Genomic DNA, 15,643 nt, shown 5'->3' on the forward strand with positions numbered 1-15,643 from the left:
CACATCAGATTGCACATCAGGAGCTTTAAACCATATGCTTTGTGAGGCAGATATTTCCTTTTAATAGCTATTTCTTCACTGTCTAACATAAAGAGCACCCAACCCTGGTTGAGGCCTTCAGACACGGTTGTAATTTGAATAATAAAAACAATAATGGATATTGTCCATCTTTTGTTTTGAAATCTAGATCGAATTATTTCAAATAGTGCTAGTCTGGTTTTACGGTAGCGCTGACTTCTGTTGCTGTTGAGCACTCACTGCAACTCTGTCCACAAATATGTTTTTTGTTCCAGATGTCCTTTCAAACCTGATTGACCTAATTGCATCCTAGAATTCTCTTACTGTTTGTATGTCTATGGGTTGTTTTGATTAGTTTAAATGTGGGAAAACTTTAATTCTACTACTGGAGTGCTATGAGACAATGAAGACAGTATTATCAAAAGCAACATCTTCTGCAAGGCAGGTGGCCAGGTCACTATGGGGTTTGATAGGCATGCCTATGTACTGTCACTTGTGGATTTGATGCCTAGTGTAATTTTATAGCCAACCATCAACAGCATTCTTTTTTCCCCTCTCACTCAATTACTATGTGTAATGCTCCAGCAGATTGTCAATTTGTCCATTGCTCCACGGGGCCATTTTTTTGAATCGCTAGGCATCAAGCGTTGGAACTACATGATGGTGATTGCTGTTTCCTAGCAGGGGGCTGGAACAATTTTTATAGTGAGGGTCCTGAGTACCATTGAACTAAACTGTAAACCCTGTTTATGATGGAAACCACTTCAAAATAGGGAGCACCCCTAGTTCCAGCACCAAAGTTTCCTGGTGAATTTGACATGTACATGTTCAATGCAAGCTTCAACTATATAGATTTTCTGCTGCTTTGCCTCTAAGGATCCAGATATATTTACTCCTTCGTTTGCCATACTTACAGATTTGTTTTTAGACAGAGGAACCAGAAATGTCTTATTGATTTGCATTCCGGCACAATACTTTCTAGCTTTTGCAAAGCCTCTAACAATAAGAGTTCCTTTACTTGAAAAGTTAGAGAGACTTTAGCCACAATGATTAAGTCCTTCATTTTCAGGCAGATTGTATTTCATATATCTTTCTTGATTTCCTTAAGAATGCTTCTAACTCGGGCTATATCAGTACCTGTTCCAAATTGGTTATAGCTTAATGATAGCTTTAGATCACTGCTTTTAGTGCATTGCCCTGACTAGCAACACAGACGCCAGATGAATAACTCTGAAAGGCACCAGCAATAGCTTTAAGTTGTCATCTTTTGGGACATAAATAGTAAAATAATTCAATGGCAAGATAAATTCAGATTTTGTATCTTGTTTGTGTGATCTAGAATAACAAGGTTGTTGCTGGCACACTGCACGATGATAACATGAGCATCGCTGTAAATTTGGACTGTGCACCATTTGAACAGCCCATATTCATTCCTGCACCATCGAAATTCAGACTTTGATTTGAATTCTTTTGTTCTGATCCTTATAATTCCTAAAGCTGATTTTGTGGTATCGCTATCTGTCCCAGATTCCAAGACAACAGCGTCACCAAAGAGAATGCAAGGTTTCCTATTTTGCATGTATCTTATGCTTGCTGATTTTGGCTCACATGCAGACCTGTCATTGATTCATAAGTAAGCACAGGAATAAATCTAGCTTTCTAAGTGTATCAAAAATGCATATTCTTGAAAGACACTGCTGCCTGACTAAAGCCTTTTAAACCATATTAACATCCATAGAGTGATCCAAATTTAAGACTATTTTGGCTCAGAATTTTCAGCATATCTGACAATCTATAAAACAATCTGTAATTTTAGTGACTGTAAGCAGTGTTAAACAAGTTGAGGCAATATTTTTCTCTCATCTCATTGTATTTTATGGAGCAATCTAGAAATAGGGACTTCTTGTGGACAGGGTGACATATTTTCTGCTTCCATGCACTTCATCTAGACAGGACAGTGGTCACATACTTGTTGAGAATCAGTTCTAAAGGTCTTACACACACTTGCAAGAGGACTGCCCATATAACAGACTTTCCTGTGCTTCTGCAAATTTCACAAAACTTCTTTAAGGCAAGAAAAATCCCACAGATATTTGGTTTTCCATGAATTATGGAAAATGGTCATTTTATAACATACTCTTCTGTGTCATATGGTTTTTACTTACTTGATCCATGGCCTTCAGTATTACCTCTACTGATTCAGGATGAGATGTTCCAGATGCCTTATACATATTAGATAGTCTCTTATTCTATATTTATACAGTGATGAGCATAACGGGATGCCATTCTCAGTTGGCCCCTGACACTACTGTAACAAACGCAGTAATATATAAAAAGCAGTCAAGTATGTGTGTGTATAGTTTTTTGTCTACAAGTATGTTTAAATCATAAGTCAAGGACTAATTTGCAAATTAAACTGTCTGGCTGGAACAGCTATTTTATTGCAAAACTGTAACAAAATATTAGAGAGGCTATTTACCTCCTTGAATCAAATCAAACTCTACTTTGCAGCCGCAAGTAGTCAGGTTACAGTTTATTTTACTACAAATACTGATCTGTCTTGGAAAATAAAACTGTGCTCCCCTTTCTGGCAGAAATGATTGTCTTTTTTTAAATTATATGAGTGGCTGCAGGCTATAGCTTGCAAGCATTATCATTTTGCTTAGCATCAAATTAAACTGTGTCCAGCAGCTGCTGCTAAATGGCAAGGCTTTATAAGTTGCTATACATTCTACTCTAGTTTGAATGGAAAGTTAAACTGCTGTTTGCCTTTCCGGCAAAGTGCCTTTAAAGAACCGAACTGGCTCTGTGCTTCCTAGCTACAATGTCTCCACTTCCCCCAGTCACAAGATCTTTGATCAGAGTACTAACTGAGAACAGTCAAACTGAGGCTCAGTCCCAAGCATGCTCAGTCATGCATTTCTCTCTGGTCCCACCTAGTTCCTTTTCGCAAGTACACCTCTACCCCAATATAACACTGTCCTCGGGAGCCAAAAAATCTTACCATGTTATAGGTGAAACCACATTATATCAAACTTGCTTTGATCCGCTGGAGTGTGCAGCCCCTCCCCCCGAGCACTGCTTTACCACATTATCTCTGAATTGGTGTTATATTGGTGTAGTTGTGTGGCTGATACCGAATGGGTCCTTTCCCCTTGTTTCTGACTGCCAGTTCAGTTCTACTATGCTCTTCTGCTATGCTGCTCCCAAGACTCCTCAGTTCTCTTTTCTCCCTTGAGTTCCTTTAGCCATCATCTCAAACCAGCAGCTCGCAGTTGCTTTACTTGATGTCACTGCCCCCAGCTTCCTCATTGTCCCTATGCAGAAGGCAGGAAAACCCTCATTTTTCCTTTGCTGGGGGCTTCTAGTGTGTATGAAATGTCTCTCTCATTACCTGACAAATTGCACACAAACTTTCATGTACTGATTGAGCATATAATTTTGTATATTAGATGGACTGCTGGGAAACTGCAGGTTATCTTGTAATGCTGACATTTCTCAAATAATCCGATTGGAGTAAGTGTAAGGTTTGAATACAGAGTCATGTAGGGAACTCTTTCTAATTGCTGGAGTGAGTCACTTTCCATTCTAAGCAAAGAGGTTTCTGTTGCTGACATTAGAAAGCAGTAATGTGTCTATACTATAACAGCTTAATTATAAGTATGGGCATAGTCACTCAACATATCATTATGCTGTAGGGTTTTATTCTCTATGAGAGGTTGAATTGCAAATCCCACACAAGTAACAACATGAGTAATGACTATAGTATTCTTGTCATGATCTTCTAGAAGTGGCCAGAAACTGGAAATTCCATCCGGGGGCGGGGGTAGTCCAATATTTCAAAGTTTGGCCAAACAGTCCAAATATTTAATGTTTTTTGGTAAAGTGGAAAGTTCTGAAAAACTTCAGTTTGGAAATGTCAAAATGCTTCACTTTGGTTGGGTTTGACGCTGAATTGTGTCTGCCATGAGCTTTCCCATGCCCTATGCAAGTTCTCAGTCAGGTGCATCTGTAATAGATCAACCCACTAGGACTTCTGCAAGGGGGATTCAAACTTTTGTGTTCTGGATCCTCTGGGGTGTGTAAAGCTTCTGAAGCCTCAGCAACCTCCTCTGTTGGCCTCTCAGTGCTCAGGAAAAGGGTCAGACTCTGTTCATTACCCCTGCTAATTAGCCCACCTGCTCTAGGCTCCCAGGATCAGCCCTGACCCCTGAGATTACCCCAGTTACCTAAATACATCTGTATCCCAGAACTCTGCCCCAAAAGTGTAAATTTTCTGGTTTGTAATTTCTCTTTCATGGTTGTGCAGGTATAGTGAAGCAGTTAATGCACACAGACTTTGCACAGTCTAACACTCTTTTACACTTAATCATGTAAAGGACAGGACAGCTCATACAGAACACTAAACACATGTCACAGACACAGCTTCCTTACCATTCCAGGGAATTCTTTGAGCTGCAGACCAAGTCCTTTAGGTTGTCAAGAGTCCTATGGGGCATCTGGGCTTAGGAAAGCAGGCAGTCCCACCCTGCCCCATGAGGCTTCTATATGCTGGGTAACCTCCCATTCCTAGACCGGAGAAAAAAGACCCTCAGTTCTTCTGCAGATCAGCTTCTGCCCTTTTTAAAACCTTCAGCCCCTGTCAGGCGGTACTCTTGCAAACTTCCTCACATGAGAAGAGACCCCCTGTCAGCTGAAGCAACCTCCCCCTGCTAAACCAGTTCTGATGGGCAGGAACCAGGCCTTTGTCTGGAGCTGTGGTCCCCAACCTTTTCATCTGGCAGGTGCCAGACGAAAGACTGTGACAACAGTCGAGCATCCGCCGAAAAGCCGCTGAAATTCGTCAGTGACACTTCTGGATGACGTCGCTTGTCAGCGGCGTCATCCAGAGGCAGCGCCGCCGAATTTTGGTGGCATTTTGGCGGATGCTCAACCCCTGGCCAGGACATGGGCGCATTTAGATGCCCCCGAGGGTGCCATGGCGCCCACAGGCACCGCGCTGGGGACCCCCGGTCAATAGTGAATAGATGTCCGATGACTGGGTGCTTAGGAGTCAAGGACACTTTATTGTTGGTCTTTTGTCCCCAGCCCAGGATTCCAACTCAACATAGAACGAACTACAGAGAAGACAAAAGGCTGCACTTTACAGATGGAGTTTTCAGCCTGACACAGACACATAGGGTTCAAAATCTCACTCAGAATTCATAAATTGTATGGCCGTATTCCCAACTCATCAACACCTCATGCCCCTCTTCTCTTCTGTGGGTTTGGTTCCATGTGGTACACCACGGTCATGAGACCAAAAGAGAAACTTTGGTAGATGTAGTCCAGCCAAGTAACCTGGCCCAGCCCCTGAGGATAATGGGAACATCAGTCATCTGAACTATTACTGTCATGAGGCTCCGTGGCAGCTGACGTTGATGCAGATTAATATCAAAGTGACCCAAAACAAAATGTTTCAATTCGGTTCAATAAATTGAAATGTTTCAACTCTTACATTAAAAAAAAGTTTTGATTTTCTTTTCCTCAATGGAAAACCTAAAATATTCAGCAAGATTGAAACTTTTCCCCAGAAAACTTTGTTGTTTTCCCTCAGAAACTATTTTCCCTCAATAATAATAAAAAATCCTCCCCAGCTCCGATAACTTCCTTTTTCATGCCCAGTTGTGCCCAAAGTTTCCACAAATACACAAAATGACACTGTCACCAAGTTCATATAGAATAAAAATCAATCCAAACTATAAAGCAAAATGCTTTGTCGTTCTTGAATGCATTTAGTTAATTGTTTAAAGTTGTTTATGTCTTTTTCATCCAGCATCAGCTGGAGAGAGGCTTGTGCCAATTGGGGAATACTGTGAGAGAAGTTCATCACGTGATACACAGGCAAAAAAGGGGGATAACAGAATTTATTTCTATATCACTTCCTATCTCTGTATGCACACAAACCATTAGCTTGTCTGGCTTAAATTTCAGACAGCTCGCTCTTGTTCACATCCAAATCTCAACCTGTCACAGGGAAAGCAAAGACACCATATCACCTGGATCTGGTGATAAGAACACACACACAGCTGAGTGTCATCTGCATAATAAAGGCTACACAGTCTAAATCATCTCATTGTATCTTCTGTAGTCCCATATACATGCTAAATGGGGTGGGGGATAGAAAGGGGTGCTGACAGAAAAGATCCTTCTAGAGAAGAAGAATGGTCCAGTTATTAGGGTACTATCAGGGACTCAGGGGACCTGAGTTCAATTCCCAGTTCTGCCACAGACTTTCCTGTATGCCCTTTAGCAAGTCACTTAGTCTCTCTGGGCCTCAGTTGGCTAGCTGTAAAATGAGGCTAACAGCATTTCCCTACCTCACAGGGGTGTTGGGAGAATAAATACATTACAGATTGTGAGGTGCTTAGATATAATAGTGCTGAGGGCCATATAATTGCCTTAGATACATTGTGACAACCTGCATTGAGAGTTCTTTAAGCAGATGAACATCTCACCAAAACCAACCTCTTGGACCTTTCTATAAGGAAAGACTAGAACTGAAGAGTGATGCCATCTATCCCAGCTAAGGACTTCAGACAATTCAACAAAACCTTGTGGTCAGTGGTAAATACCTGCATTGGCACCTGATGTTTGTGAATGACTAGAGAAGTCAACAAGACTAGGCATACTGAAATGCAAACCTGACTGAAAGGGGCTGATGAAATCTGAGGAAGTTGCCTTGCCAGCAGCACCTAAGGAATGTTCCATTAGAGGGAAAGAATAGATGCGGGGCAGAGTATGAACCAAAGCTATCTATCAGGATCACCACATGCATCTCGTGTGTCTATTGGCACTGGGTTAGTGAGCTCTCTGGAGCGGTCTGAGGTCAGATTTATCAGAATCCTAATGATCTATCCCATACTATATGTATTCACTGCAAAACATACATAAATTGAGGGAAAATAATTAATCTAGGTACCACGGTGATGATGAGACACCTGCTGAGTAATCATCCAAATCAAATATTTGTCTCTGCTTATTCAGATGATATATCTTTTCCTGCAACTGCTGAATGGCAGCAGAGCAGTATGATTTGAAAGGTAAGAACGACACATTCAGAAAGTCACAGTACAGCAGCATCCTCCCATATCATAAACAGTGTGCTCAGCAGTATGCCATCACACCCTGTGCCACCATCTGGAATCAGGAGTTTCCGCTGGATAAAACAAGAGAACTTAATTTTTTAACACAAAGTGATACATATTCAAAAAGCAACCATTTACTCTGCTGGTAGTTTCTGCTGGTATCTACTTTATCTCCTGTGATCTATATTGCACTCCATTTAAAGGATATTGGCTTTCAAAGTATTTGAAGAGCATATCAAAATGTGATATTTCCCCTCAAATGGAGAAGTTGTACTCCATCACCACCCATTACCATGCCTTGTGGAAAATGTGTCTAACTCTCTTACATGGCTTTGAAATCTTTAAACATTTCTAATACTGTTTCTAAGCCTGATATCAACACTGTCCTCCCCACCACAACCAGGAAGCGTTAAAGACTGAGTCAGATTCATTCTTGTAGAGGTAAGAGGTTGCACTTTGTACTTCCTTGTGCCCACAGGGGTAGCTATATTGGAGCAGACATTCACATTCCACTGTGGCAGGACAGCTTTAAAATCCATATGGAGCTCTGTAGGGCCCCTATTATCAGAGGCTGTTCAAGAAAGTGATTAATCAACACCTGTCCTGGCCTCTTTCCCTTGTGCCAGTTTGGCTGACTTTTGAGTCTGCACCAACTGGTCTTATCCTCGTTGTCAGAGCAGGAGTGATGCCTATGCTACTGCACCTTCTGGGTCTGCTGAACAGGGCTGCCCAGGGTGGTGGTGGGGGCAAGCGGGACAATTTGCCCCAGGTCCCAGGTCCCACAGGGACCCCCATGAGAGTTTTCAGTGACCCTGGAGCAGGTTCTTTAACTCGCTCCAAGGGCCCTGGAAAACTCTCGCTGGGCTCGGGCCCCAGAAGCTTCTTCCTCTACGGGTCTTCGACGGCGGGGGGTCCTTCCGCTCCAAGGCAGAAGGACCCCTGCTGACAAATTACCACTGAAGCGGGACCCACCGCCAAAGTGCTGGGGCTTCGGCGGTAATTCAGTGGCAGGGGGCCCCCACCGTGGGTCTTTGGGGCACTTCGATGGTGGGTTCTGGAGCAGAAGGACCCCCCCGACGCCAAATTAACACCGAAGTGGGGGCCCCCCACCCCCGAAGACCCCTGGCCCCCTTTATTCTCTGGGCAGCGCTGAGGGAGCGTGCACTTGACCCAGTTATCGGGAACTCTGCTGTCTGGCACACAAGAATGAATTTAGTCTAGGCTGGGCACATACTTAGAAGTCAGCTGCAGGGAAGGAGAGGACATGCAAATCCGCTGGGAATGCATGTGCACACACACACTTAAAGGGGGGACGATTGCTTGTAAATATATTGTGGAGACGAGCTGGATACATGGAATTATAATTGATTTTAGGTTGGGGGTGTGAATGCAGGCTAACCTGATTTTGCGGGGGCATAGATAGGCTAGTTACAAATGAGTTTAATTGGTGTGTTTTTGGCAGGGCACGCAAACTTGACTGGTAGGGAGAGAACACCAAACTAGACTCTCCTTACATAACCATCTTCTACACCAACCATCCACAACTACCAGTGTTGGGAAAAAATAATCTAGTAAAAGGTAGAAGAGGAAAAAGGGGTAGAGAGCTGTGTGGTCTGTTACAGTGGAAAGACTAATTATTACACAGTTAATATTTTTTTCATATGGAAGACCAGTGAACTTAAGAGTCATCAGTGTATTTAAGTGTGTTCCCAGCTTGAAGCACGAACTCCAGTGGGATGGGTCTCATGTGCTTAACTACTTTCTGGAATGGAGTTTTAAGGATGAACAATTACAGAGTTGGTTTGGTCTGGGATTTGTTTTTGTTTATTTTATATAGGTGTTTAATACAAATCACTACTGTTGGAGGCTCCCATTTTGCATGATATAATATTTTATTTATAAGCAATAAATACCTATGATGTCATAAATAAGAATAAATAAATAGTAGACTGACATAAATATAGTGTTACAAATCCAGTAAAACGATCTGAATATATTTCCACAATGCACAAATTGAATAAATAGTAGCAACACCTTTTAAAATTCCACTGCATCTCATTTTACATCATGTATAAAATATTAATTTATTTCAGTTAGTGTTTTTTAAAAGGTTGGTATTTTAATATCTAAACTTCTTTGTGAGTTTGTCCCATAGTTGAAAACTTTCTAATTCCACTTGGATTCTCTTGCCAGCACTGAGGCTGAACTGCTTCTCTGCTAGGAAATAATTGATATCTCTTCACTTTCATCCTGGTGAGCTGAAAGTCCTTTCTTCCTTCCTGGTTAGAGTGTCTCACCTTCCATCATTGCAACAAGCATGTCTCCAGATGGCCAGCTGGCTGATGAGTCTATGTTGAACTCTCTGAATGGAACTCCCGTCTCAGGTAGCTTGGGAGAGATTTTTGCAAAAGCAGCAAGAAATATGTTGGAAGATTTCTTGGACTGTCAGGGACACTCAGAACTTGAGAACCTCTTAGTGCCACCGGAAATCTCTCTTTGTTCTGACATTATAGAAAAATTCTCCACACCTCTTTGTTTGGAAGCTGTTCCAGTTCACATGTGTTATGCTGTTTAACTGTGGTTATACTGCATGTTACAGTTCAGAGGTGAGATTTGATCAGAGAAGAGTTGAACCATAGAAATATATAGCAAACACATAATGTCAACAATGTTTAAAGTCCAACCCTTTCTTTTAAAATTCTTAATTGTCTTGTAACTATTTTGCATCAATATCCTTCATTTTTCATTTTAAACACTGAGTAAATGAACAGAATATTATCACATAAAATGTACTTTGTGCAGTTGGATTCCATAGTAGAGTGAATGTATTGCATAATATGTCAAGCGTTATGGAGTGTTAGAAATGACTGTGGGAAGAATCAGCAGAGAGGAGGGACTCCACTGCATCCTCCTGTTTTAACCTCAGTAGTTGCAGCATTCAAATGAAATAGAAAATAGTTGAAACATAAAGGGAAAAAATATATTTTTCATTGAATTGATCTCAATAAATTAAATGAAAATATCTTTTCCACACATAAGTTCGCAAGTCATTTAGTATGTAAATATTTTTTAAAAGTCTCTAGGAAGCTTCTCAAACCTTGGAATACTAGAAATAGTTCTCATGGGGACAAATTAATAGCAATGATGATAATCGCAGAAACACACTACATATGTCGAAGTTAGAGTACTTTGTGGTGTGAGAGGAAGGAAAGTATCATTATCTGATGACCAAAGTGCTAGTGAGGTGTCTGAGATTTCCACATATGTGTACTTTGTTGCTTTTTACAGATCCAGACTAACACGGCTACCCCTCTGATATAAAATATCCACTATCTCTGTTCAGCTGTAAAAATTATACTAATGTTAGGTCATTAACTCCAGGGAAAACCTTGGTACTGTACCTTAGTTACTAAGGCTTCTAGTAAGTTTGTCAATCAGTACAAAATGTCTGGGTATTTCCATGCCAATGATCTCCCAGGCACACAGGCTGTATTGCTTTTCTTTCAGGAAAGCATCTATCCCCTGAAAGTATTGTTTCACTCTCTGACTGCTGTGCTGGAGGTACTCACTTTGTGGGTTGGTTAATTCCTTCTCCATCTGTGCTCTCAAACATGCCTCCAGCCGCTGAATTTGCTGGTAAAGTCCATTTTGAAACCTGACTATAGAAGTCCCATCCCAGGTACTTTGGGTGAGGTTTTTGCTAAAGATGTTGAAGATCTCTTGGAGGATCTCCTGGATTGCCACCTTGGCATTCTCCTTCTGGAACAGTGGGAGTTTGGAAACTTCGTGGGTGGGCTTGAAAGCTACCCTTTCATGTATGCATTGTGAGGGGAAATTTCCGCTCATTTTCTTCAGAAGCTCCAAGCTCTCTGTTCACTTTGTTCCGCTGGAAGTGAAGCGTGGTACAGAGCCGAGATGAGATTTCAGTGGAGAAGAGAAGTATGAGGCAAACATGCAGCAAACACCTGGAGGTCACGATGATGTCTATACAGTCCTTTCTTTGTGTGGAACCTTGAGCCTGGAGTTTGTTGAGGGTCCTATGTAGATTGTCGTGTCTTTCCTTCATGTCTCTGAATTTAAGTATTTGGTTGGAGAATGTTTCTTTGATCATTTTCTGTTTACAACATTTTCCTTCTTGGAGGTTTCAGAGTTTTTCTTTCTGTTTTTCTTCCTGTTTTCTGGTTTTTACTATGTTTCCTCCTTCTTTTTTGTGAAAGTGACTACCTATGACAGTACACAACCCTGCTAACTCATGTTGGATCCACACACATACAGCCTTTTTATCATATGTTAATTTTTATAATTTAAGAAGATCATCCACAATTCCAAAATGGTACGGAAAAGCCCTCCAATTCGTCAGCCCATGCATTTCCTATTCATAAACTCCTTCATTTAAGAGACAGAAATAGTTTAGGAATATTTAAAGGTTGCTAGACATGGAGGAAGTAAATATGGGAGGAAAGGGTTAGTCCTGCCAAAAATATTGGCACATCTCAACTTTAACCATTTCGTTCAATTTAGAAGGCACATTTAAAATGTAGACAGCACAAACCATCGGTATTTTCCTTCTGTGAAATCACAGGAGCTAGAATGCTCTGAGAAAATGAAACCTTAGCTCATTGTTTATTTCCAGGTCTTTATATACATACTGTAGCTGATGAATAGTTGCAGTTGGAAGGTGTGAATATCATGTCCTGTTGATCGCTCCAACAGTGACAATAGTGAAAAATTGACACTAATTTATAAAACAGGATGAGCAATTAGTATAGTAACACATGCTAGAGAGATACCCATATGGATGACTATGATTTATAATGTGGTCAGAAGGAGGTTATGCAGAGAAGTCCCATTATGTATTTTTTACCAATTGTGTCCCTGGGATGAAAGAATTCAAATAATTAAAAAAAAATCAAATTCAATGTTCACCATTTTTGTTGGTTCTTTCTCTTTTAACATTTGCCTTCTCCTCAGCTTGGGCAGAGAAATTCTTCTAGTTTATTTAATTCTCTTCACTTCCTGTGGTCACATTTCATTGTCTGGTTCTCTAGCCCTAGCAGACTTTTGTGCTGGAGTTTCCATCATGGCAGGGAAATGTGTTTTAATTCAAGAAGAAAACACTGAAATTAAAAAAGAAAAATCACATGAAAAAACCATGAAAACATTTTTGTGCATACTAATTTGGTTAGAGTCTCCCAAGTCTTCCTGCAGTTTTATAAGAAATTTGAGACTTTAGCTTCAAATTTTTTGAAAGACACTCTGCAAAGCAGAGAAAATAGACTTATCAGAGCCCCGAGATTGTCCTGGATTGTGCTCCCCATTCTCCCATGACTTTCCAGGGGTGTTGGGCATCTGTATTCCAAACCAGGGTGAAATTCCAGGGGAAGATGTTGCGGGGTACTGAAAGCTGACGCAATATATGATTGAGACCATTCTTTTCGCCACTCTTATTACTTGAAGCTTTCCATCCCTGGCACCTGACCCTGGGGCAGCCCTGACAGGGTGGCTGTAATGGAACCACATTGATAGGGATTGAAAGGCATGTCTGACTAGGCCCTAGAAGTGATGCAGCCACTCGGATGCTCTGTGTAGAAAGATTCTGTGTTCTGTGCAGAAGCCATCACATCATCTATTTCTATGATGAAAGTGGGGCAAACTGTTTCCTCCTGCCTGCTAGTGAGATGATAAGGGTGAGCTTAAGTGGGGATGTATTAGTTGTGTTTTCCTCCCTTTTTCTCTACCTGTGGTTGGCTTTCTCACAGGAAGACCTAAAGTCATAGATGATGGATAACATCACATAGCTCTTAAGTACATTAAAAGATTCTTCTACGTAGCACAGCTTAAAAACAATGTGATGGAATGATTGTCAGGAGGTTCCCCTCTGCACTGTAGAGGTAATGAAGAAGTTAGACTTTGAAGAAGAGTTTGTATGGCTCCCAGGTGCAATAAGGCCAGGTCAAGGCCCCACTCCAGCCACTCCCCATAATTGAAGTTCCATTTCAGCATGTAGTCGTGGATATTCTGGTCCTTTCCGTAAGAAGACACCCAGAGGAAAGCTCTACATACTGACTTGCTTGGCCGCAAGGCCAGGGGCACTGCTGCCTCTGACCAACAGTTTCATAAATTTATGTTCAGCTATTGAGGGTCTAATCATCCCAGAAGAAATGGAATATTTTCATGGTGTGACGTTCTGTACCTCCACCACTCAGGCAGTGCAGCTCCCCTCCCACTCTTAGAGGCATAACTGAGTCCCATACGTATATATTTGTTATAACATTGCATTGGCCACGAAGCATCACTTTTATATTGCACATGCTACATTATAAACGTACATTATACTTAAGATCATCTTTCCTTTTGTAAAGATGTAACCACCTTATGTAAAATTGAGCAAAATGCTTAAAACAGTTCAGGCACATTATGTGAGGAAAATATACACACCGAAAATGTGTTGTGGTTACAGAAGTCTTTCCCAGGCCTATGTCCTTCAGTCCTGCATCTCAGGTATAAGGTACTCTAGATCTGCTATAAGCTGTACAAAGGGAGACTGTCTCTACAATGTAAATAGATGAAGTGGTCTTGCTTTTCTTGGCAAGACCTCATAAGATCAGATGACATGTTCAATTTTGCTCAGTTTTTCTGTGTAAAAGAATGAAAACTGGCACCTCCTAGAGCAGAAAACCTCCCAAACATTTTAGAAACTAATTAACCACTATATTAAGTTACACATGCTGCCCTACCCTCTGTTTATAAACATAAGCAGAATATAAGCAGAATAGCTGTACTGTGCTGAGAGCACTGTGTGTGCTGGGAAGTCTCTATGCCCCTTGGACTCTGTCGTGCCTTTCTCTGCAGCAGAATGGAGGGCTGCAGGTGTAGCGACTAGACAGGTCTGTGCTGCAGTAGGTGACAACCAATGTATGAAGTGTATAGGAATCCCATTTGTCTGTACCATGAAAGCACCAGTGCAGCTATTCCATGCCAACCCAGCAGGCTAAGGGGTTAAATATTCCACCCAAAGCAAGTTTTTTTAGCTTTGTTGAGAGGTGGCACCATTTGGCCTCATGTGTTCTGTATTTCTTGCCTCATTTTCTTGCTAAGGATATTTGCATACCATAATCTTCCCCTTTCTCTGACCTCATAACTTCCATAGCAAGTTGTTTCTAATGTCATAAGCAGTGATGATATGTGGTAGATAAGCAGCAGTAGATGAACTTAAGATGTACAATGTATAGCATGTTCTCAAGCTTAAGAAAAAATGCTCAAGTATTGATTTGTTTTTAATCCTTATTTACAACCTTTTACCAAATTTTTCAAATGTATTTGAACACATTGGATTAGAATGAGCAATCCTAGATCCTTGGATAATTAGGGTAGTTTAATGACTAATAGCAATGGAAGCCAAGGATTCCATCTAACAAAAGCAATAACTTGGGAGTTCTCAGGACTAGGCAGATACAGGGCCAGAATAAGGTGTGGTGATCCTTTCCCCAAGTACAGGGTATCTATCTAGTGCTCAAGATAATGTTAAAAGATGCGGGCCAGGTGCCCCACACTACTACATTGCCCAAGGAAATGTGGTTCACAAACAAGGGGGCAAAGCTGTGCACCAGCTAATGCATGGTCATCATCTTCTGCACAGAAGCACAATGTATGTGCGTGGCCATGAACCAAATGCTGCTTGTTTGACTAATGTCAAAATTGTCAATTCCATTGCCATGCCATCTTATGTTATCCTTTTGTCTGACCACTTTTCCCTGCCTAACTCTAAAGCAAAGATCAAGCAGAGTGCACGCTAGCTGTTCTGAAGCACCAAGGCAAATCAGGTTGATGTCAAAACTGCAAAACCGATATGGAGTGAGGCTAACCCAGATAGGATCCCATACTTTATTGCATTCGATAATGTGCAACACAGGATTGAAAATGGTGGTATATTATACTATAATACAAACAAACAAACAATTAGCATCATGGTTTTTCTATATTTCCCAAACTTGGATGACCTGCTGAGGGGGGAAATTGCTCTAATGAAAACACTAGAGGTTAGCATATAAAATGTAGACACTTTACTTTGACAGAATGGGCAAGAAAAATATTGGTCCAGCCAAAGCATAGAAACAACTTGAAATAACCTCTCTTCAAGCAGGCCATTTTAACTCCTCACTTTTGCATACTAGCTTCAGAGGCTTTATGTAAATTCCCCATCAGTAATGACTAAACTGGGAAAAAGCATAGAATAGAAAAAGCAGATGTAGATCATCCAAATAGACTGTTGTTGCCTAGTCTGTTGGCATCTACAGGAAACCAAGAAAGACGGCAAGGCCAAGGTAGCACCAACTCTTTTCATGAAAAACAAAATCCCATTTTTAGACCTGCTTGTGAGATTTTGGCTACTATATAACTGGGCCTGGAAGAAGCACACCTACTAATTTTTGGATCTGTTTTCGATTCTTAACTGTGGAGGAAATTCATATCCCACCTGTCAAAAAACACAGGAAGCG

The 15,643-nt window shown here is 41.1% G+C and overlaps 1 protein-coding gene across 1 annotated transcript; it reads right to left on the reverse strand.

Moving 5' to 3' along the window:
* Positions 1-10,547: 10,547 nt before the first annotated feature.
* Positions 10,548-11,211, reverse strand: LOC142047032 (interferon beta-like). Its single transcript, XM_075067499.1, is given in 2 exon segments — positions 10,548-11,010; positions 11,012-11,211. Coding segments are annotated over 2 exon segments (663 nt in total).
* Between the last annotated feature and the right edge of the window lie 4,432 nt (positions 11,212-15,643).

Source organism: Chelonoidis abingdonii, chromosome 6 (genome assembly GCF_003597395.2).
Source record: "Chelonoidis abingdonii isolate Lonesome George chromosome 6, CheloAbing_2.0, whole genome shotgun sequence".
Classification (NCBI taxonomy): Eukaryota; Metazoa; Chordata; order Testudines; family Testudinidae; genus Chelonoidis; species Chelonoidis abingdonii.